The sequence below is a fragment of the Pongo abelii genome, chromosome 7 (genome assembly GCF_028885655.2).
Source record: "Pongo abelii isolate AG06213 chromosome 7, NHGRI_mPonAbe1-v2.0_pri, whole genome shotgun sequence".
In the NCBI taxonomy this organism is placed as follows: domain Eukaryota; kingdom Metazoa; phylum Chordata; class Mammalia; order Primates; family Hominidae; genus Pongo; species Pongo abelii.
Genome location: NC_071992.2, coordinates 65,304,347 through 65,327,318, shown reverse-complemented (window position 1 = coordinate 65,327,318; position 22,972 = coordinate 65,304,347). Strand labels below are relative to the sequence as shown.

Genomic DNA, 22,972 nt, shown 5'->3' with positions numbered 1-22,972 from the left:
CAGACCAGATTTTTACTTTCCCATGTCTTTCCACGGACCTGTGAAGCTCCTGCTTGCTCCTCCAGAACAAGGAAGTCAAATGTGGTCACGTATGTTTGGTGAACTTCATTAGCATGATAGTCTGAGGATATTTTCATAAAAGAAAATCATTTAACATTGTTTATGCAGGCACTTTCTTTTTCCCATGAAATACAAGTTGAGAAGTGATAAAATATGCACTATAGAATAGAATATGTAATACATTTACATATAGTGTTACTGGATCTAAGATACCTATTGATTTATTAAAACTTGTTTGTTTTTGACAGTCAAAAACAGTGTTTCATTAAAAATATTCCTTGGACATTTATATGAAATGATAAGCATATAATTTTTCTTGAATTTTAAAACAAAATTAAATATTTCCCATACACAAAACCTGCAAGTAAAGATGAAGAAAAAACAACACAACAAATCCCAGCAATTTTACTACTGGAGTTCACTATAACAATCATTGAAGACTGTCAATGGCGAAAGCCATGTATGTGGTTTCAATCTAAGGACTGATTAAATAATTAATTAAAGAATATAAAAGAAAAATATGTTCTGCAGAAGAATAATTTGCCTATGAGCTACTATCTATAAGAGATAAATCTTATTTGAAGGAATGCACGCAAACAGGTAAGCATTACAGAACCTTGGATTCAATGCAATCACATTCAATTATACAATGTGGGCCGGGTGTGGTGGCTCACGCCTGTAATCCCAGCACACTGGGAGGCTGAGGTGGGAGGATCAGTTGAGGTCAGGAGTTCAGAATCAGCCTGGCCAACATGGTAAAAACCCCATCTCTACTAAAAATACAAAAATTAGCTGGGAGTGGTGGCACACGCCTGTAGTCCCAGCTACTCAGGAGGCTGAGGCAGGAGAATTGCTTGAACCTGGGAGGTGGAGGTTGCAGTGAGCTGAGATTGCACCACTGCACTCCAGCCTGGGTAACAGAGCAAGACTCTACCTCAATATATATATTATATATAATATATAATATATAAAATATATATACACACACATATGTATGTGTATATATACATATATACACATATGTATACATATAAATACATATATATACATACAATGTGATCATAAATAATGATTAATCCATGTGCAATTGAAGATGAAATGTTGAAATTTTATCAAGCAGAATTTTTCATGTGAAGAGAATGAGGCATATAATAAGTAATCCATCATTTGTTCCTGACACTGGATCATTTGATGGCTGAACACAAGCACAGATTATAAGTAATTTGAAAACACTTCATTTAGTGTGTGTGAGGCATTCTGAGAGTCTGCTGTTCTTTCAGTGAAGCATCATCTTTGTTATTTATTAAAATGGGCATTCACTGTGCTGGGTCCTTTCCTACGTTATCTCTGATCCCTGCAAGAGCTATGCAATAGCTAGAGTTATCGCAATTTCCCATGATACAATAAAGGAAGCACCATACACGTTCACCATATTTCATAGCTAAGAAGTAGAAATCAAAACTAAGTCTGTCATTTTCCACAGTTTATATTTCTTCTTTTATTCTGACCTACCTTTTTAATGATTTCCCTAACCAAACATCAGACTCATTTATTGAACATGATTATAAATAAACTCTTATTGCTAATGCCTGACTTCTTTCTTAAAATAGAGGAGAGACTCAGAGTTCCATTTAGAATAAGACACTAAACCCAGGAAAGCAATTTATTCATAGCATGCTCTGAGTCATCACTTCTTCTTATAATAATGCTGCTATTTTAAGCATTTGTCTCCTCCATATGTGAAAAGTTTCCCATAAGCTATTCATTTGAGTAAGACCAATTGTAAAATTGGCTCAAAGTTTGAAAATGCCAGTAACCTAGAGAATATCAGTGGGAAGGGAAGAGAAAACAAAGCTTGCCCTAGCTTTTTATTTTTGACACTTATAATACAGACACAAAGCTGGCTGCTAGCTCCATCAGAAAACAGGGATACAAAGCTGGCTGCAACTAAGGGACTCAGGTTAATGAATAAATTCACTTTCAAACTACATCAAGTGTTCCTTGGATGCATACCATTCAAAACTGTAATGCATTAATAATGTACAAATGGAAAGTAAAGTTGTATTAATGCTAATGAAAGGCTTATATGTTGAGCGAAAAAGGTTAAAAATCCCCCAGCACATTCTTTATTCATTTCCTTACCAGATCACTGTTTTCAGGTCCAATTATTCATGCCCTAGAGAAAAATTTCTCTTTAAAGAAACTGAAGCAACTTTCACATATGAAGGTAAACTAAACACTATGTTAACTATTTTATGTGCAATAAAAGTAGCTTTTTACCACATAGGTAAAAAACAAAAACACTTGAAACAAAACAAAAACACTTGAAAGAACAATTTATGTAGCTTATAACTTATTATATAGAACATGTTAAAAATTACAACAATAATGCTTTGAAGGCAGTATCTATTTATACTCTTCTCACATCACAAATCACCTGGTATTTGATATTTGACTCATGAGTGTCCAGCAATAACCGTAAACATACTTTTTACCCTTTGCAAATTGTCTTGATAAATCTTCTGTTTAAGCAATTGATCAAACTGTCCCACCAAGTCCTATTTCCATTTGGCATTATCCCTCTTGAGTCTATAACTAGTCCCTCATAATGTTTAGACTTTTCTCCATACTGCATGAAAGTACCTACCCAATTCTATATCTGTCCTTTTCATTAGACTGTAGACTTATTGAGGGGAGGGACTGCATCTGTTGTTATACTCCTAGTATCTAGCAATAGTCATGTGGCATAATTGATGCATAATAAGAATGTGTTCAATAAATAAATTGACAAGTCCTATTTGGAAGATATTGTGGTAATACAAATGAGAAGAGGTTAGCTAAGTTAGTAATATTGAAAATGGAAAAGGGAGAACACCTTTTAGGTTTGCTTAGAGAAAGTTATTAAAAGGCTAAATGGCAAGGGTAAGGATAAGGCAAGAGGATAGAACTAAATTTGGATTTATTTAGATGGATGAGATGGGAATACAAAGGTGTGAGACTAAAATGGACAGCAAGCTCAGTGTTGAACACACTTTTGAAATGTCATTATTATGGAGTCTTAGAGATCATGCATGTTTGAACTGGACATAATAGAATAGGAATGCATTATCATTAGGCCAGTTGCCTAAGTTAAAGATTGAACTAGATTGTCTAATCAAGCTCAGAACTTCTCCCTCAAATGTATTTCATCTAAATTTATTCCCTTCAAATTAACTCCACATATAAAAATATATATTTCATCAAATATATTAAAACATTCAGAGGAGTATACAGGTTTTCACTTTGAGAATTTATTTGAAATCTATTAAAGAGAAAAGTTAATCTTTTTCTATTAGAATTTTTCTAAAACTCAAACCTTATAGATTAATTTTATAATAGTTTAATGATATCAATCTGGTAAGTTGATGTATTACAATATTTATTTTGATCATAGCCATGTAAAATTTTTCAAAAGAATGCCTCAAATTCACGTGGTAAAGAAAGCACCAGCACATTTCCACATACTACTGGTCATGGTATGCTATTTGTTATTCTTAACCTACAGATTTTATTTTCAGAAAGTTTACATGCCATCTGTGTGATGAAAATAGGCAAAAAAACTTTGTTTTGTTGGTACAGATTTCTTGGATTCCAAGAGCATGTTAGGCTGTTCCTCCTGCTATAACAAAATACCCAGGACTGAATAATGTAGAAAAAATAGAAATGTATTTCTTACAGTTCTGGAGACTGGAAGTCCAAGATCAAGGTGCTGACAGATTTGGTGTCTGGTGAAAGGTCATTCTCTGCTTCGAAAATAGTGCCTCGTTGCTGCCTTCTCCCGTGGCAGAAGGAGGAAGGGCAAAAGGGACTAGGGCACCACCTCAACTTCTTTTATAAGGGCACTAATTCCACTCATGAGGACAGAGCCTCACGACTTAATCACCTCCCGAAAGGCTCTCCTCCTAATGCTATCACATGAGGTATTAGGTTCTAATGTATGAATTTTGAAGGAACACATTCATTCAAATCATGGCAAAGGTTTTTTTTGTTTTTGTTTTTGTTTAACTTGTTGTTATTGTTGCTTTTTTCTGCAAACATGATAAAATTCAATCACACTAATAATTTGTGTTATCAATTCTCTGTAGGAATCAACTGTTCTATTTACTTCTTTTTAACATATGAACACACAGTTGCCAGTTCAATGGATGCTAAACATTCTAAAGAGAAAAACAAATGAGTATCCTCAGAGAGCTACATCTAAGTAAATATATTCTGCAATCTAAGAAACAACCACTATCTCTGTTCTCCTCAAGGTTGTCTGCAGGCTGGCCCACTGACAGAGATTAAGCACTTTATAAAATAACTGCCAAATTAATAAATATCTGTATAGGTTTATTTTTGAAGCCACACTATTCTTCACATTTACTAATATGACTTCTAGAATTTAATTATGAACTTTATTGATGCAAATTCTATGGACTAGGCTGATCTGCCCTCCCACTTGATAGTGGCCTCAACCACATGACATGCTTTGACTGACAGTGGGATTTTTCAGTTGTTCCCAATACAGAGACTAAAATAGAATTGTGCATTAGGGCTTTCTCTCTTCTCCCTTTGCCATTTACAAGAAAAGGACATGCCTGGGCTAACCTCCTCATTCTTAGAGAAGAATAAGGAACAGTCAGAGGATGCTCCAGAGAACCATCCGAACTGCAGCCATATAAATTAGCCTGTCCAGATCAATCTTCTGAATCCCACAGAAGCACGAGAAACAAATGTTTACTTTTGTAAGGCAGTGATGCATAGTCATTATGTGTTACATGGCAAACTTGGGCCACTGCTGGTGTAAGTGCCAACTCTTCAACATGAAGTCCAAAGCTCCTCAGATTTGGTGCCTGACTATTTTATTTTTGTGTGCCCTTCCCAACCCCTAACTTTCCTCCTTCTCTGTCAGTGTTCTGTCAAGTCTCAGGGATTTCACACTTGCCTTTCAATCTTCCTTCACCGTGTGCCTACTTAGACACCCAGGACCTACGAATTCTCAAGTGAAATGTATTTTTTTCCAACTATTGCTAATATCCCCTTAATCTAGTTTGTAGCTTCCAGGTTATCCTGGACTCTCTTTGCTAAGAACCATTTAAACTCACGACTACTTGTTCAACATCAATCTTCATTGGGCTAAAAGGACAAAGACCTCCAAAAGCACAGACCCTAAGGACTGGAATGTAACAGACATTAACTCTGCTGACTGGTTGATCAAGACTTATAGAAAACACAGTGCCCCTTCGACATCTTGAGGATGGTAGCACAGTAGCAAACGGTCGCTGATACTCATGTACTGCAGTGGGTGGGACTATCCCACAGTGTGTGAGGGGCAGAAACGTTCATCTCTTTCTAAGGGCTCATCATGCAAGTCTCGCTGTGCAAAACACTTCACACACATTTTCTTGCTTACACTTTACCATAAGCCTGTGAGAAAAGTGTTATTCACATATCCATTTTAGAGATGAAGAAAATGAGGCTCATAGTGTCTGTGTGATTTGCAGAAGCAACTCCCTGATATGTTCTGAGGAATTTGAAACAGAAAGAAAAAGCATGATAAAATTCTAGTTATAGATGAAAGGATATGTTGTGGTTAAGACAAGATCTATTGAAATATGGGCTAGCTGGAAATAATGCTCAAATGTTTCAGAATCTCTACCTTATGTTTTACAGTTTATTATTTTTAACATGCTATCTCATTTAATTTTAGAATAACGCTGTAAGGAAAAGCAAAGCTATATCACTCCCATTCAATTCATGCAGGTTTGAAGGATAATACTTTGAGTTACAAAAGTTTTATGGAAATCAAAACTGATAATTTAAGCAAAGGTAAAGAAAAATACAATGAGAAAAGTTTGAAGTCAGTTATTCTTAATAATAAAAATATTAATCCAGAAAAAAATAAAATATATCAGAAGCCACAGAAAGAAAGAATAAAAAATTAAAAGATTTAAGGAAGAGGAAAACAAGACATAAAATTTAAGGGTATGAAAAGTATATATTAGCCAAAGACCTTTTGAATCTTTCTTGATTTTGTTTTTTCTATATTTGAGTTATAAACATAGCAGTGAATTATGTGTTAATTTTCACAATGCTCTATAATGTCCTTGTATATCAAGAAATGAGTAATAGCTGGGCGCGGTGGCTCACGCCTGTAATCCCAGCATTTTGGGAGGCCGAGGTGGACGGATCATGAGGTCAGGAGATCGAGTCCATCCTGGCTAACACGGTGAAACTTCGTCTCCACTAAAAATGCAAAAAAAATTAGCCGGGCATGGTGGCAGGCACCTGTAGTCCCAGCTACTCAGGAGGCTGAGGCAGGAGGATGGCGTGAACCCGGGAGGTGGATCTTGCAGTGAGCTGAGATCGCACCACTGCACTCCAGTCTGGGTGACAGTGTGAGATTCCGTTTCAAAAAAAAAAAAAAGAAATGAATAAGAAAGGCAAGAAATTTTATTTTTTATATTACACATTAATAATATATTGTATGAAAAGTTGGGTTTTTTTGAATGTCATTCAAAATCCTTTTTTGACTGTTTAAATTTTTTTGAATATTTACTTTAGGGCTATCTTTGAAATACTTGAAGATTAGGAAACAACTACCTGATAGTTTCCTTAAGTGTCTGAGTTCATTTTACAATAAATACAATGTTCTTCATTCCCCTAAAAGAAAAGAAGAAATAATTTATCTGAAGAAGAACATAAAAATCACATCAAACAGCTCTCTTTGTATTGTTGAGCTGTAACACAATTAGAAAGAAAAAATAAATATATAATTTTAAAATGCTAAGATATATGTGAATATTGTCAGAACTATATTATAACTTGTATAGTGAAGATTTCTACTTACACAGGAGACATTTCAAGAAAGAATTCATTTTGATGTTTTCAAATTTTTTAATATTTTTAGTAACTGTCTTTGATGTGAAATAATTGAAAGATTATGGAATAATAACATAAAATTTAAGAAATAAAAGGTTGAGAAGTTTAAGTTATGGAATTCATACTATGATCATATAAATGCTTTATATGAAAAGCCTAAAGATGTATAATAAAGTGTGTGTATGTGTGCACATGTGTGTACATGAGGGTCATACACCTTTGGGAGAAACAGTAGCTCAGAGCTCCTTCAGTTTATCAAAGCCACGTCAAAGATTTTTAAAAATAAAAAGGGCCATATTAAGTTCAATTCAAATTTTACCTTGAAACATTCTAGAAATCAGTGTTGATTTAAAGGACTAAGTGGATTAGATAGATTAAGGTATTTCATGAACTTAAAATGTTAATGTGTTAACAGTGAATTTAATTGTAAATCATAATTATTTTGGAAAATAATTGTCCTCTAATTTTGTAGAAAAAATATGAAAAACCAGAATGAAGTGATTTCAGCTAAGATTATGTTGATTGCCTCTTAATTCTCAGAATGTAAGTTTGCAAAATGAAGGTCAATATACATGTGAGTGGGTTTTAGCAAACATCCTCCATAACAATGCTTTCAACATATATTCAATTAAGGCTAATAATGGAGATAAAGAAAAAAGAAACCATAAAATTGTTATATAATAGCATATAGTAGCTTATAAGCTGTGATAGAGCTCATTCTTAAGACTGTTTCCTTTTACTTCATATTTATTATCTTCACAGATCTGTTAACCAATCCTGATTTTCAAAAAATGTTTTTAACAAGCTATGTGTCAGTACTGGCTCTTAAATAAATTGAAGTAAAGAAGCCTTTATAAGTATTCCATCATGGCCATTCTCAATTTCAACTATTAAAACATTAAATAATAATAAAGACAATCAGACTATAACAATTTGGGGGACCTGGTATTCTAGAGACCAGCAATGACATGAGTAATGCTGTCTTTTACTCTTACCCATGTTTAAGAGTCAAATTTATGGTGTTCTAATAATCACAATGGATATTTACATAGTGCGAATATTCTTTGTGCTACAGTGACATCCCATGGAGCCCTGTGACTCCTGAGCTGCAGCAGGAGGAGTAAATGCTAGGTCTCAGGCGTGGGATTCCAATGCCTTCATTCTTATTTTAATTACTAACACTCAGGTGTTATTTGTTGGACGCCCATACTTCTTATATAAAGAATAACTTTCAAACTTTTTTAGAATCATGGAATTTTGTAAAGCAAAAACAAAAACATGAAAGGGAGGTGCCCCTAACAAGTATCTACCTTTTATGGTTTTTGTTTTTGTTGTTGTTTTTGGTTTTGGTTTTTACAAAATTTCATGATTTTAAAAAAGTTCAAAGTTATTCTATAATGAGTCATCGAGGGGAAACAAACACCCATTAAGTATTGCCCCCACCTGCTTGATGCAAACTGTACCTCAGCTAGAATGGTCTTTCCACTGTGTAAATTAGATTGTGGTCGAGCATGTGCTGGACCTTGATCATGTGGCCCAATCTATTTCTCCAGCTTTCCTCTCCCCACCCACCTCCTGGAACGTTAACTTTCAATTGTACTGATGTCTCTTTGTTCTCAGGTTACACTCTGATCATTTTCCTCCCTCAATTCATAGTGTTATTTGACTTTGTCATCCATGCATGTATTTTTTTCTCAGGAATGTGATAGAGTGGTAAATGCCCAGTGGAGGACAGATTTCAAAAATCTGGAATCTGATTCAGTGAAGAAAGTCAAGGGTAGCTTGATGGGAATAGCATTGAATCTATAAATCACTTTGGACCTTATGGCCATTTTCATGATATTGATTCTTCCTGTCCATGAACATGGAATTTTTTCTTTTCATTTGTTTGTGTCCTCTCTTATTTCCTTGAGCAGTGGTTTGTAGTTCTCCTTGAAGAGGTCAAATTTTATATGGAACCAAAAAAGAGCCCATATAGCCAAGACAATCCTAACCAAAAAGAACAAAGCTGGAGGCATCGTGCTCCCTGACTTCAAACTATACTACGAGGCTACAGTGACCAAAACAGCATGGTTACTGGTACTAAAACAGATTTATAGACCAATGGAAGAGAACAGAGGGATCAGAAATAACACCACACATCTACAGACATTTGATCTTTGACAAATCTGACAAAAACAAGCAATAGGAAAAGGATTCCCTCCCCCCACCTTTTTTATTTTTTATTTTTTTTGAGATGGAGTCTCACACTGTCACCCAGGCTGGAGTGCAGTGGTGCGATGTCCACTCATGGCAACCTCTGTCTCCTGGGTTCAAGCAATTCTCCTGCCTCAGCCTCCTGAGTAGCTGGGATTACAGAGGTGCCTGCCACGACATCCAGCTAATTTTTTGTATTTTTAGTAGAGGCAAGGTTTCACTATGTTGGTCATGCTGGTCTTAAATTCTTGACCTCATGTTCCACCCGCCCTGGCCTTCCAAAGTGCTGGAATTACAGATGTGAGCCACCACACCCAGCTAGGATTCCCTATTTAATAAATGGTGTTGGGAAAACTGGCTAGCCATATGCATGAAACTGAAACTGGACCCCTTCCTTATACCTTATACAAAAATTAACTCAAGATGGATTAAAGACTTAAACGTAAGACTTAAATGTAAGACTTAAAACCATAAAAACTCTAGAAGAAAACCCAGGCAATTCCATTCAGGACATAAGCATGGGCAAAGACTTCACAACTAAAACACCAAAAACAATTACAACAAAACCCAAGATTGACAAATGGGATCTCATTAAACTAAAGAGCTTCTGCACAGCAAAAGGAATTATCATCAGAGTGAACAGGCAACCTACAGAATGGGAGAAAATTTTTGTAAACTATCCATCTGACAAGGATCTAACATCCAGAATCTACAAGGAACTTAAACAAATTTAAGAGAATAAAACAAACAACCCCATCAAAAAGTGGATGAAGGATATGAACAGACACTTCTCAAAAGAAGACATTTATGTAGCCAACAAACATATGAAAAAAAGCTCATCATCATTAGTCATCAGAGAAATACAAATCAAAACCACAATGTGATACCATCTCACACCAGTTAGAATGGGGATCATTGAAAAGTCAGGAAACAACAGATGCTGGCGAGGATGTGGAGAAATAGGAATACTTTTACACTGTTGGTGGGGAGTGTAAATTAGTTCAACCATTGTGGAAGACAGTGTGGTGATTCCTCAAGGACCTAGAACCAGAAATACCATTTGACCCAGCAATCCCATTACTGGATATATACCCAAAGGATTATAAATTGGGTATATACCCAAAGGATTATAAATTCTCCTATAAAGACACATGCACATGTATGATTACTGCAGCACTGTTTACAATAGCAAAGACTTGGAACCAAACCAAATGCCCATCAATGATAGACTGGATAAAGAAAATGTGGCACACATACACCATGGAGTATTATGCAGCCATAAAAAAGGATGAGTTCATGTCCTTTGCAGGGACATGGATGAAGCTGGAAACCATAATTCCCAGCAAACTAACACAGGAACAGAAAACCAAACAACCAATGTTCTTGCTCATAAGTGGGAGTTGAACAATGAGAACACATAGACACAAGGAGGGGAACGTCACACACTGGGGCCTGTTGGGGGGTGGGGACATGGGGAGGGATAACATTAGGTCAAATACCTAATGCAGGTAGGGGTTAAAACCTAGATGACGGGTTGATGGGTACAGCAAACCACCATGGCACATGTATACCTATGTAACAAACATGCATGTTTTGCACATGTATTTCAGAACTTAAAGTGTAATAAAAAAATAAAAAATAAGAAAAAGAATCTAAAAACACATTTGGAATCTGGGTTTTGCCCAGATTGTCTTAATTTCAGTCGTACATTATTCCACTGGTTTTCTATTCTCAAACACACATCTGATCATTTCTTTCCTTTGTCTCAAAACTTAAAGGCATTCCCCTGTTCTTAGAATCACCTCCAATTTCTTACCTGGACCTTTTTTAAAATCTGGCTCTTAGATACCCACAGACATGATTTCTCATCTCCTCTTCCCTCAAATTCCATGTCCTTCCTCACTTACAGATATCTGTCTGGATAGTTTCATCCTCCGTGTCTCCACTTTAAGGAAGCGTCTGTGAAGACTGATGTGTATGCTCTCCCATGTCTCTCAAGAGACAGCAGGCATTCAATGAAGATTTATTCACAAATTAAATGAGTGTTTTGTAGATGCCACTGATGAGGTGTCTGTTTTACTAGGAATTCTATCACTGTATATAATTAATTAATGCACATATACATTTTTAAAAGAATATAATGGCAACAAGACTATGCTTTTAGCTATGTAAATTATTTAAGTATGGTTAACATTATACTTTGACATAATAATAATACCCTTCTCTAACAGTGAAAAGACTACATTTTAATAAGGAAGAGAATTACAAGGAACAAGCTGAGCTGTACAGTAATGAATTAGGGAGGGAATCACTCAGCAACAGTATGGGAACTGAAGAATGTGTCACCTCCTGATATGCTACTAATGTAAATGTAAGTATAGGGAACAGAACGCTATTTAATACTTCTTGTGCTCTGGCAATTCAAGGGTAATCGTTTACTCTGGGAACTTCCAAGCACAGGTGGTAAGTAATGAGAATTAGCTTGACATTCCCAGACATCCCTCTATATCCAAACTTTTAGCATACCAGTGTAATCTAAAATCATGCTGACTCTCATTCCCTGCAATAAGAGACATGCAGCAATTCTTTCCTTCACTGATGTATTAAGAATACACTATTTGCTTTATATGGAGCTCAATTAATGACCCAGAATAGAGTCCACCCCTTTCCTGGAATCTCTTCTTTATTTCAAGACCTTTGTTTTGCTTCTGTAGTAACTTCAAAGTTGGAGGACTTGATCAAGATGAAGTGCAGAAGGACAAAGCATGTTCAGCTAAAGAGTAAACTCTCCTGAATCCAAACATTTAAAAACTGTTGGACATATAGTCTTAAAGATATTTTTCACATTCATATTACTTAGAAAAAATAGAAAATAACTAGATATTATTTATTTTAATGAAACATTAGACAAAGCATGTTTTGATTTGTATGTAACAATTATCTTTTTATCATATTTAAAAATAACTTCCAGCCTCATTTGATGAAGGGGTGCAAGTTTTTTGCAGTCAGCCCAGCTAAGTGGTTTGCCCAGGAATCTCCATTTATGCTTGTCCTCCTCTTTATGTCTGACATAACTATTAATAGCTCCTACTTTCATTCTCCAAGTATAATCTGTGATGGATAATATAACCTTCTCAATTAATGTGTAGATTCCTTTTAGCCTTTCCCAATTCTCAGATTGCCTTGAAGTTAAATGCTTCCAATGAAAGAATCAGAAAATAGAACAGTGACTACTATTCCTGAAGGTCTCTGGTGCTTTCCCTGAGTATCAAGCTTGGACTGATTAAATTCTCATTTCCTACTAAACTGTTTTCCCTGGATGGCATCATACTTGTTCACTTAGACACTCCTGACTACTCACTCATTCCCAGAACACCCAGCAGAAGTAGACAGGAATGACAGATAGGACATTGGTGTCATGATTTTCTCCCTTATTATAAAGAGCCAACAGGACACTGACATAGGTCTGTATTATGCTAGCCTTAAAATAAACTCAGAATAGATTCACATACTCAGAAATATATTTATGTGAATTTTATTTTTCTTGTTCGTTAATGTAAGATTCTTACACATTCATGTAATAGAGTTTGGTGACAATTCTGGCAATAGCATTTTCTTTTTAAAATCAGACTTTGACTTTTCTAGTTAGTGTAATTTGTTTCTAAATTTATTTATAAATTTAACTTATTACTCATTTAACTGACTATTTAATAATTCAATTAATTTATCAAATTAATTTAATACTCAGGAGCCTATCTTGATTTGATGTGCATTTTAATAAAAAAAAAAACTTTAGTAATAGGAATAGTTTATGGCAGCCTCATTTGAAAGTTTTCAAGAGTCATTGGCATTTAAAATTCCTTATTCACAAAGTACTATTTTGTCATGATGCGAAGGCAACACATTAGATGGCCAAATCTGACCAGCAAATGTGTGCTGTCTAATTTTACCATGTTAAAATAAAAATAAATATATCTTTAAGTAATGTGAGATTTTGCAGGACAATGCCAACTGCTGAGTCATGAAGATTCACAAGGTGAGTGAACACAGGGCAGCATCCTACCTGGATCCCACCATTAGACATTCATCTTTCCCAACTCAAGAACCCCCACTGCCTCCTACACTCCATCTTTCTTACACGTTTGTATCACTGTTTTATTTTGTTGCCATTTGCTTTAGAAAATCCTACACAAGACTTAATTTCTGGATAAAATATGTGTGTTCTGGTAAAGGCTTACTCATGAATCCTTAAAATTAGTGAGAAGGAACAAATCAATTTATACCCAAGCCATACTTTGATGAAGGAGGAAATGGAATGGATCTAAGGAACTGAGATCCTCAATGAGAGGGAAGAGAATGTCTTCCTTGGGGACAACAGTCCCAAGTCACAAACTGTAGCAGGGACTAGAAGGAGATTAGCAGTTGAATGGGGGTCAGTTGAGCTTTAAGATCGCTTCCAATTAAAAATAATGATAATAATGTGCAATGCTTTGGCTTTGTCATTTGTCTTTCCATAATAATCAAAATTGGATTTTTTTAGGTATGACTGGCTGAGTAGGCACCCTCTGTCATTCAATGTGCATCACTCCCAGAGATGTATACTTTGGGAAAAGAGCACTTCATAGTGCATAATCCTTATTAAGTCAAGTGTTTATAAAAGTCCTACTCCCTGGCTAGAAACTAAACTTTAAATTTTCACCATTCAATAATTCTAACAAGTCAGCTATAATTTTTTTTTAAAAAGACAACATGCTTTCCTTCTTTTTGTCTTGCAGAAGTTGATGCAGGTAAAGTATAAAGAAACATGTTTTTTAAAAACTGCTTTTTGGGGAAGAAAATGTCCCTTCAGTTATAAAGTCATCTTTAAAAAGCAGGAAAATGATTGATAGATAGATACATACATAGATAGACTTATAAATAAATATTTACTTTCACATAGTTATAGTTTTGTGGTACTACATATGTTTTATTAAAAATTCAAACTTTTTTTCAGATCAAAGCATAATTTATCTTCCATTAACAAAAACGAAGATCTTACATTTGACACACGATTACAATTAAAATGCTGAAAGGAGTTATGAGGCATTTAAATCATTCTTGAATTAGAATGTTTGCAGTATATTTCTCAGAGCTGACCTGAACACATTACCTTTGTTGCAGCATCAAAGCAGATAAATCCTGTGCTGAAATCAATTGTGAGTCCCATTAGATGACTTTCTAGCACACATGCGTAGGTCTTGCACTAGGTAGAACAGAAAGTATTGTTACTTTTCATGTTATTGATGCAATATCAATATTAAGAACTATGTTACAGCTTCTGCAATAAGTACTTCATACAATATCTAATTTAATATTAACAATAATTGTATAAAGAAGGGAGTATTATCAACATTTTAATGTTAATGAAACAGAAGCTGAGAGTGTTGGGTTTTATTTAACTTGCCAAGGTGTATGCCTGGCCAAGTTTCCAATCCTGCTCCCTCTAGTTTTGTCTGTACATTGTGCTACACTGTCTGTCTTTGCTGTGTTGACAATAAAGGTGGTATAGAATATAAAAAGTACTAGGAGTAGGCAAGTTTATGTTAAGTTGTAGTTGTTATTTACTGTAGCCAACCATTTTCATTAAACTAAAAGAGAACTATTGTTAAATAGCACTGTCTTGAATTCTCAGGATATCAATTTCATGGATATTATTAAACCATATTCTCATGCACACAAATACTGATTTAGCAACCAAGCCAAAAGAATAGATCTTGATCTTAATAGTCTTACTCTCTTCTTCCATATTGCACGAGATGTTCCTACAGATATTTACCACTTTCCAATTTATTTGCTTAGAACTACAGATAATTCTTTAAAAATCAACAAGTAATTACTTTTCACAATGAGATCAAATAATATTATAATTTTTCTTGTTTTGTTTTTGTTTTTGTTTTTGTTTGAAACAGAGTCTTGCTCTGTTGCCCAGGCTAGAGCGTAGTGGCGCAATGTCGGCTCACTGCAACCTCTGTCTGTTGGGTTCAATCAATTCTCTCGCCTCGGCCTCCCAAGTAACTGGCATTACAGTCGCCCACCACCGTGCCTGGCTAATTTTTGTATTTTTAGTAGAGACGGGGTTTCACCATCTTGGCCGGGCTGGTCTTGAACACCTGACCTAGTGATCCGCCCGCCTCGGCCTCCCAAAGTGCTGGGATTACAGGCGTGAGCCACTGTGCCCAGCCTAATTTTTCATAGTAAATATGGATACTGAAATATAAAGAAAACAGGATATAAATCAAATATGAAATAAAAACTTGAGGTTTATATATGACACGATGTATTGTTACATCTATAAGCCAGTTTTATTTGCATTTAATTTTAAATCATAGTGGGATATTCCAATCATGAAAAATATTTGTGATTCATGTACAAGATGAGAGAGAAATAGAGAGAAAGAGACAAAGAGAGAGAAGAAAAAAAGGAAGAGAAGTTTATCTGAAGCAAATTTTTAACACCTATCCTTACATTGTATTTGTTTTTATAATACTGTATACAAAACTACATTAATTGAATCTCATTCTGAATGTAATCATGACTAAATACATCAAGTTGCCTTCACTAAAAATTACATTCATGTGTTTAAGCCTTATTAGCATAGAAAAATTATAATAATGCAAAATTATTCTTTTGGAGTTAATTTTTTTAAAAAAAGCAAACTAAAGAACATACTTAATGGGCCTCAAAAGTCCATTTTCAGGAGTAATTATATTTGTTTAATACATAAGCATTGTGCATGCTTACATCCACCCATTAGCACTTTATTAAAACTATTATCAACATTAAGGAATGTTTAAGGCTATAAAATTGTCTCCTAATTTAGACATAATGGTTTGCTAATTTCAAGCACTGTCATTTAAACAAGAAAATGTCAGGTGAAAATAAATTCAGTGCAGTGTATTAAAATTTTTCTATTAAGTTCAGCATTACAAATTAAATTAGATTTTCTCAATAATCATGAAATTGAAACAAATATATGTGCTATAAATTGAGACTCATTGAAGTCTCAGTTTATATACAGACTCAAGTTCTATCATTTATAATATTAATAGCATATCATGTGTATAGTTAATATGTTTAATATTGAAATATTTAATTTGTTGTTTAATTTGTTTCCTTAAAAACAAATTATACAGAAAAAAATCAATAAATTATCCTAAGTAAGTTTAAATGAGAAACACTTTGAAAGTCAATTCATTAATTTTTTCTTTCTGCTTGTTTTATGATAGAACTTATATTCCTTCTTTATTTAATTCCCTACCAACTTTACTGGAAGTAATAAATTAAGAATGTAGAAGAAAAACATGTTAAGGTTCTTCATGTAAATATATTCACATACTTTAAATTTGAAAGTAATACTACAAAGGTGTTCATTGATTTCCTATATGGTAAACAAATAAGAGTTATAAAATCTGTAGAACAATTAAAGCTAAAAAGACATTAAATGTTTTACCTTTCACTTCTGACATTTATCTTACACTGGCATTGTGAATGGGTAAGGAAATAGGCCAATGTATTTCATTGAATATCAGTTTACAGAATACAAAGCCCAGATTCAAAGATTTTATCTCTATCTAATTTATAAATATCAGGAGACTTAAAATAAAATACTAAATTGGAACCAAAATGTTAAAATTACCATGTAGTTGTTTCCAAGTGAAGTGGACTATTGTAGAGAAATAATAATTTTAGAAACCTAAAAGTATAAATTTGAATAACAAAACTGTCAACTTGCATTCCATTAAATTATATTTTAATGCTTTAAATGGTCTTGGATCTTGACTTGGAATAAAATCATATTTAATATATTTTTGTTTCCATTTTTGATATAATATCTATTTTTTTGAATTGAGGTTCTAATTGTGGAGACTATTTTTTAGCTATTTAAGACTTTTTAGATGCATGAAGATAAAAGCAGAATTATTGACAAGAGTCAACTGAACAATTAAAAAAACTATAATTGGAGTTTTCTTTCTGTCCTCTTCCCCTGATTGTAATGTCATGCTGGTACAACTTGGTGTGTTGATTACAGAGGTTTGTAGTCAGAAAATAGAAATCAGTTCAACATGTTCAAAATATATGTATCCAACAATCCTGTTTTAAGCAAACATTCCAGTATAGTTAATGCTAGATTATTCACCACATTTGTTTTCAAAATTAAGTGTTCATGTGTGTATTTAGGTCCTTGCTCTATGGATCCATTTGCATGTGGCAAGCGCATGATAACCTTTCATTTTGTCCACAGGTCTGTTTGAGGTCAGCCATAGAACCAACTTTGGGAGGCTGTTTTGTTCAATGGTCTTGTGAAGACAGAGGCTGAGGGCTCTATAAAGTTTGATCTAGTGTATAACTTCACACTTAAGAAACAAAGTTCAATAAATATCTGTTGAATACTCATGATGTGCAAAATGCACTGGACTTTGGTTGGCACATGATAAGATAATTCCAAACAACCTATAATTTAGTGCAGGGAATAACAAGCACATGTCACTGCAATACAAAACAGACTGAGTGTGTGCAATCCTTAAAAAAAAAAGACAAATAAATAGAAGAATCTTATAGATGCTGCTATAAATAAGTAGAAAAACAGTATAAATTTTATCACTAACCTACGCTATTTTAAAATCTATTTCCTATATTGTATTTCTAATCAGATGTATTACTTTTATGATTTTTATTGTTATATGTGTTAATGACTTCATGTAAAACTGTAATTGCTTTTCATGAGTAGTATGAATAAAATTGATTAGTTGGTGTTTTCTTGTCTGTTAAAAAAAAACAGACAAGTACATTATATTGTGTTCAAAAGCGAGAAGAGTTGTTTGAACAGGATAGTTGTAGAAGGAGTATTGGCAAGCATTAGGCAGGGTGGACTGGAAATCACGGACATGTTCCTGGATGATATGACCTTTGATAAAAAGTTTCAAAAACTCGGTATGGCTTTGAAGGACGGAGGCAAAGGGAAGGCTTTCTAGAAGAAAGAACATTGTGAGTAAATGATGCCAACAGGCTGGAAATTAGGAGGTCATATTTGGAGAACAGGAAGTGACCTTGTCAACAGTTAATTAAATCAGAGTATTTTCTATATTAGATTTAAGTCAGAGTAATGTCTAATTAAAATTAGAAATACATTTTTAATTAGTAGTGGGAAATAGCCTGGAAAGATCAAGCTGTGGAAAAATTAAAATTTTATTCAGAGCTTATTACTAGTCACTAAACAAAAATGGCTAATTATAGAATGTATTTGAGGTCAAGACTCCCAGAACTGTATTTTTACACTTCTTTGGAATGATATTAGAACTCTAGGGAAGTGGTCATGCATCTGAGGGAGCCACAGATCCTGCAGTCCCACAGACTCTTACCTGTATCCGTTCTACTTCTAGAAAGGTTGCTGTCTGGAAGGCTCTTTCCCACTGGGTGAGGTCACTTTCCAGCTCCACTGAGAAGTATAGGTCCTCCCCAGACTCAGACTGCACGGTGAAGCAGTGTTTCCGTCGGTCCAGCAGGTCACTGTCCTGGTGAAAACCTGGAGTTACACAGGCTGGCACACATCACTTCACATTGCTAACCTGGCCATTCCTGACTGGACCAAGGTGCAGAAGCCACATGTAAAAGGACAACACTCTGCGAATTCACCAAGTCTTCATTAGACATTATACCAGAACTCCGGGCTTCAAAGCCCCAACACATGACTTCTCTGTCTTTACACTGAAGCATGTCCATAAAATAGAAGTTAGGGTTTCTGGCTTCATCTCTTACTAACAATATAACCACCAAAGCATTTAACATACAAGACTTGGTTTTTTACTCTACAAAGGGGTGACACACTATCTCTTCCCTTCCTTACATAACTATTATGATGTTGAAATTAAATAATGCTTGTGAACATGTTTGTAAATTTTAAGGAACTTTATAAGCAAACCAAAATATTCTTCTCCATGAGAAATGAAAAAGAAAATGAGTCTAATTTGTCTACAGCAATAATATTGCTTAAAAAAACAACACATTATTTACCTTACTTGTGTAACTGTATTTCATTGTATCAAAAAAATGACTTTGAAGCTGGCAATTTCTTGGTCTTACCAGAAGTTTTCAACTGAAGTGTTCACAAATTTACATGTATTCCAATTTAAGAGATATTAACATGAGAAAAAAAGTGAAGCAAATAATTTTATGAAACAGAGTAACCCAATGCAACATGTCAGATACAGCATTTTAAATACAGTCATGTGCCGCATAAGGATGTTTGGGTTAATGATGAACTGCATATGCGATGGTCATCCTATAAGGTTATAAGGGAGCTGAAAAATTCCTATCCCCTAGCAATGTCATAGCCGTTGTAATGTCATAGAGCAATGCATTACTGTTGTGCTTGTGGTCATGCTGGTGTAAACAAACCTGCTGTGCTGACAGCTGTGTAAGTCTAGCACATACGATTATGATGTATGCTACATAATAATAATGATGATAAGAAAGATTATGTTACTGGTTTATGTATTTACTGTATTATAGTTTTATTGAATTTTTTAGTGTACTCCTTCTATTTATTAAAAAAACAGTTAACTATAAAACAGGCTCAAGCAGTTCCTTCAGAAGGTATCCAGAAGACAGCATCATTATCATAAGAGATGACAGCTCCATGCGTGTTATTGTCCCTGAAGACCTTCCAGTGGGACAAGATGTGATGGTGGAACTCATCCTGACTATTTGTAGGCCAAGGCTAATGTGTGTGTTTCTGTCTTATTTTTTATAAAAATTTTAAAAAGCCAAAAATAAAAAAGTAATTTGCAAATTTAAAAGTAGAAAAAAATGTAAAGAATAAGGATATAGAATAATTTTGTGCAGCTACATAATGTGTTTGTGTTTTAAGCTAAGCACTTTTACAAAAAAGGCCAAAGTTGAAAAAATTAACTTTGTAAAGTAAAAAATGTTACAGTAAGCTAAGGTTAGTTTATTATTGAAGAAAAAAATACTTTTTATAAATGTGGTATAGCCTAAGTGTTCAGTATTTATAAAGTCTATAGTGCTGTACAGTAACATCCTAGGCCTTCACATTTACTCATCACTCACTCATTGACTCACCCAGAGCAACTACCATCCTGCAAGCTCCATTCACAGTAAGTGCCCTGTACCTGTGTATCATTTTTTAAAAATCTTTTAGACTGTACTTTTACTTTACTTTTTCTATGTGTAATGTGGTTAAACAACTACTTACCATTATGTTACTTTTGCCTACAGTATTCAGTACAGTCATATGCTATACAGGTGTGTAGCCTAGGAGCAATAAGCTGTACTGTATAACCTCGCTGTGCAGTAGGTTATGCTGTCTCAGGTTGTGTAAGCAAATTCTGTGGGGTTCGTACAACAGTGGAACCATCTAACTGGGAGTCATTTCCTGAAATATATCTCAATCGTTAAATGACTGTATATATGCTGTATATATGCAGTGTGCTGAAAATTGTCAAAGGATTAATCACTGGTATCTGTAATCATTTCTCATAAGGAGGGATATAAGTGTATCATTATTAAACACCCAAAATGTTAGACGGAATTCTCTGCTTTGGCAAATGTTTAAAAAATAATAACTATTTTCATCGTTTCCTGCTTGCATTCTTATAATCGCTGGAAGAGAGCTAATGGAAGGCATTTACTTCCAGGGTTGTAGAATTTGGCTCTGACCCTTGCTGCCAGTAGATGCTCGGAAAGCTAAAAGGACGATAAATGCTGTGCTTATTGATTTTCCTACTCTGTCTGAAGGGAGAAAAAAATGAAAACATAATATTTTTGTGAGTACAATCCAATGATAAATTGTAAACACTTTTTAGCAGTTTTGGGGTTATAATGTCTATGGAGGGAACAATGAGAGATAATAACCACACAAGTAAATATGTTAGTACAAATTATTGTAAATGCCATTTTAAAAAAAATAAGAGGCCGGGCGCAGTGGCTCATGTCAGTAATCCCAGCACTTTGGGAGGCCGAGGTGGGCAGATCACCTGAGGTCAGGAGTTCCAGACCAGCCTGTACAACATGGTGAAACCCCATTTCTACTAAAAATACAAAAATTAGCCGGACATGGTGGTACATCCCTGTAATTCCAGCTACGCGGGAGTCTGAGGCAGGAGAATCACTTGAACCTGGGATGAGGAGGTTGCAGTGAGACAAGACTGTGCCACTGCACTCCAGCGTGGGCAGCCAGAGGGAAACTCCATCTCAAAAAGAGGAAGAAGAAGAGGAAGAAGAGGAAGAAGAAGAAGAAGGAGGAGGAGAAGAAGAAGAGGAAGAAGAAGAAGAGGAGGAAGAAGAAGAAGAAGAAGAAGAAGAAGAAGAAGAAGAAGGAGAAGGAGAAGGAGAAGGAGAAGGAGAAGGAGAAGAAGAAGAGGAGGAGGAAGAAGAAGAAGGAGAAGAAGAGGAGGAAGAAGAAGAAGGAGAAGAGGAAGAGGAAGAAGAAGAAGAAGAAGAAGAAGAAGAAGAAGAAGAAGAAGAAGAAGAAGAAGAAGAAGGGGGTATTACATCACAATAGATTGAAAAGCTAGAGAAATGTTCTCTAGGAAGTAAATTTTAAACAGTGACTGAAAACGAGTAGAAGATTAAAGGTAAAGTACAGGAAAAGGGTGTTCTTTCCAGAGAGTGGATGGGGCTGGCTGGGGCCAAGTCGGGCATTTCAGAAATTCAAAGAAAAGGTGGCAGAAACATTGAGAGCTGAAGCTAGGGAAGGACATGGGATGATTGATCTGGTTATAAATTTTGGACTTGAACACAGTATAATGACAAGCTACTATAGCAAAAATTTTAGTATGCCCTCTCTTTATACTGCAGATATTTCAACATCTACCTTAGCTTTTTAAATTGACAAATTGGCACAAAAACTGTAACTCAACATTGCAGTTTCCAGAAACTTTGCCAATTTTATGGTTTATTAAATTGGCCTTCATCTTCCTTATAATAAAAAATATTATCTAATGTCATTATTTGTCAGAAAATTTTGTTATTTTTTCGTTTTCGTAAATCACATATAGCAATAGGGATCTTAAAATGGACTTCATGTAAGATTTACTATTCTCTTAGCAAAACTTTACTCCTTTACTTTTTTAAAACTCAATTTAAGATCTTCTGTTATATTACCCAAGTGGTGACTGTCTCTCAGACAAAGCATCCTCTAATCAACTCTGCAAATATAGTTTCAGCATCTCTGAAAACTTCTTGCCATTTCCTGTTGTTATTTATAATGTCCTTCTCATGAACTGACTCACACTGCAAATGGCATCTGAGCACCCAGGTCTCATTTTAGTGAGGGAAAGAAATATGTTAAAATAACGAGCATATGACAGTGCTATAGAGGTAACATGCTAAGGAAGCAGAATAAGGAACGATAAATCATCTTGAGGGAAAGTAGGAGGGGGAAAGTTGTATTGTAGGGAGAGACTGTAGTACCATCAAGGACTTAAAGACAAATGCAAGAGCAACCTGGTGTAAGCCTGAAAAAGACCAGGTGATCCTGCTAAGAAATTCACAGAATGCACCTGCCAGGAAAAGATATTGGAGAGTTAAGTGAGAAGGGGGCAGCATAGACTCTAAGCTTTAGATGGCTAAGAGTGGATGGGTGGGAGGAGGAGAAACTTTGGAAAAAGCAGGGGTTCCTTTAACAGAAATTTAGTGAAAAGTGACTATAGCTCAATCATTTTAAAGATCTACTTTCAACGTAATCATCTAAAATTATTGACACTAGATTTACTAGAGTTTCTACCTTTGCTGCCTATAACATTTCAAAAGATTT

At 34.8% G+C, this 22,972-nt stretch overlaps 1 protein-coding gene across 1 annotated transcript in view; it reads right to left on the bottom strand.

Moving 5' to 3' along the window:
- SNTG1 (syntrophin gamma 1) overlaps positions 1-22,972 on the bottom strand; it is an 875,063-nt gene that overhangs the window by 64,641 nt on the left and 787,450 nt on the right. Inside the window, exons 16-17 of the mRNA XM_063726650.1 lie at positions 18,558-18,710; positions 14,309-14,401 (exon numbers count right to left, since the gene is read on the bottom strand). Of these exons, the coding sequence (XP_063582720.1) occupies positions 14,309-14,401; positions 18,558-18,710 (246 nt within the window). The remainder of the gene's footprint in view (positions 1-14,308; positions 14,402-18,557; positions 18,711-22,972) is intronic.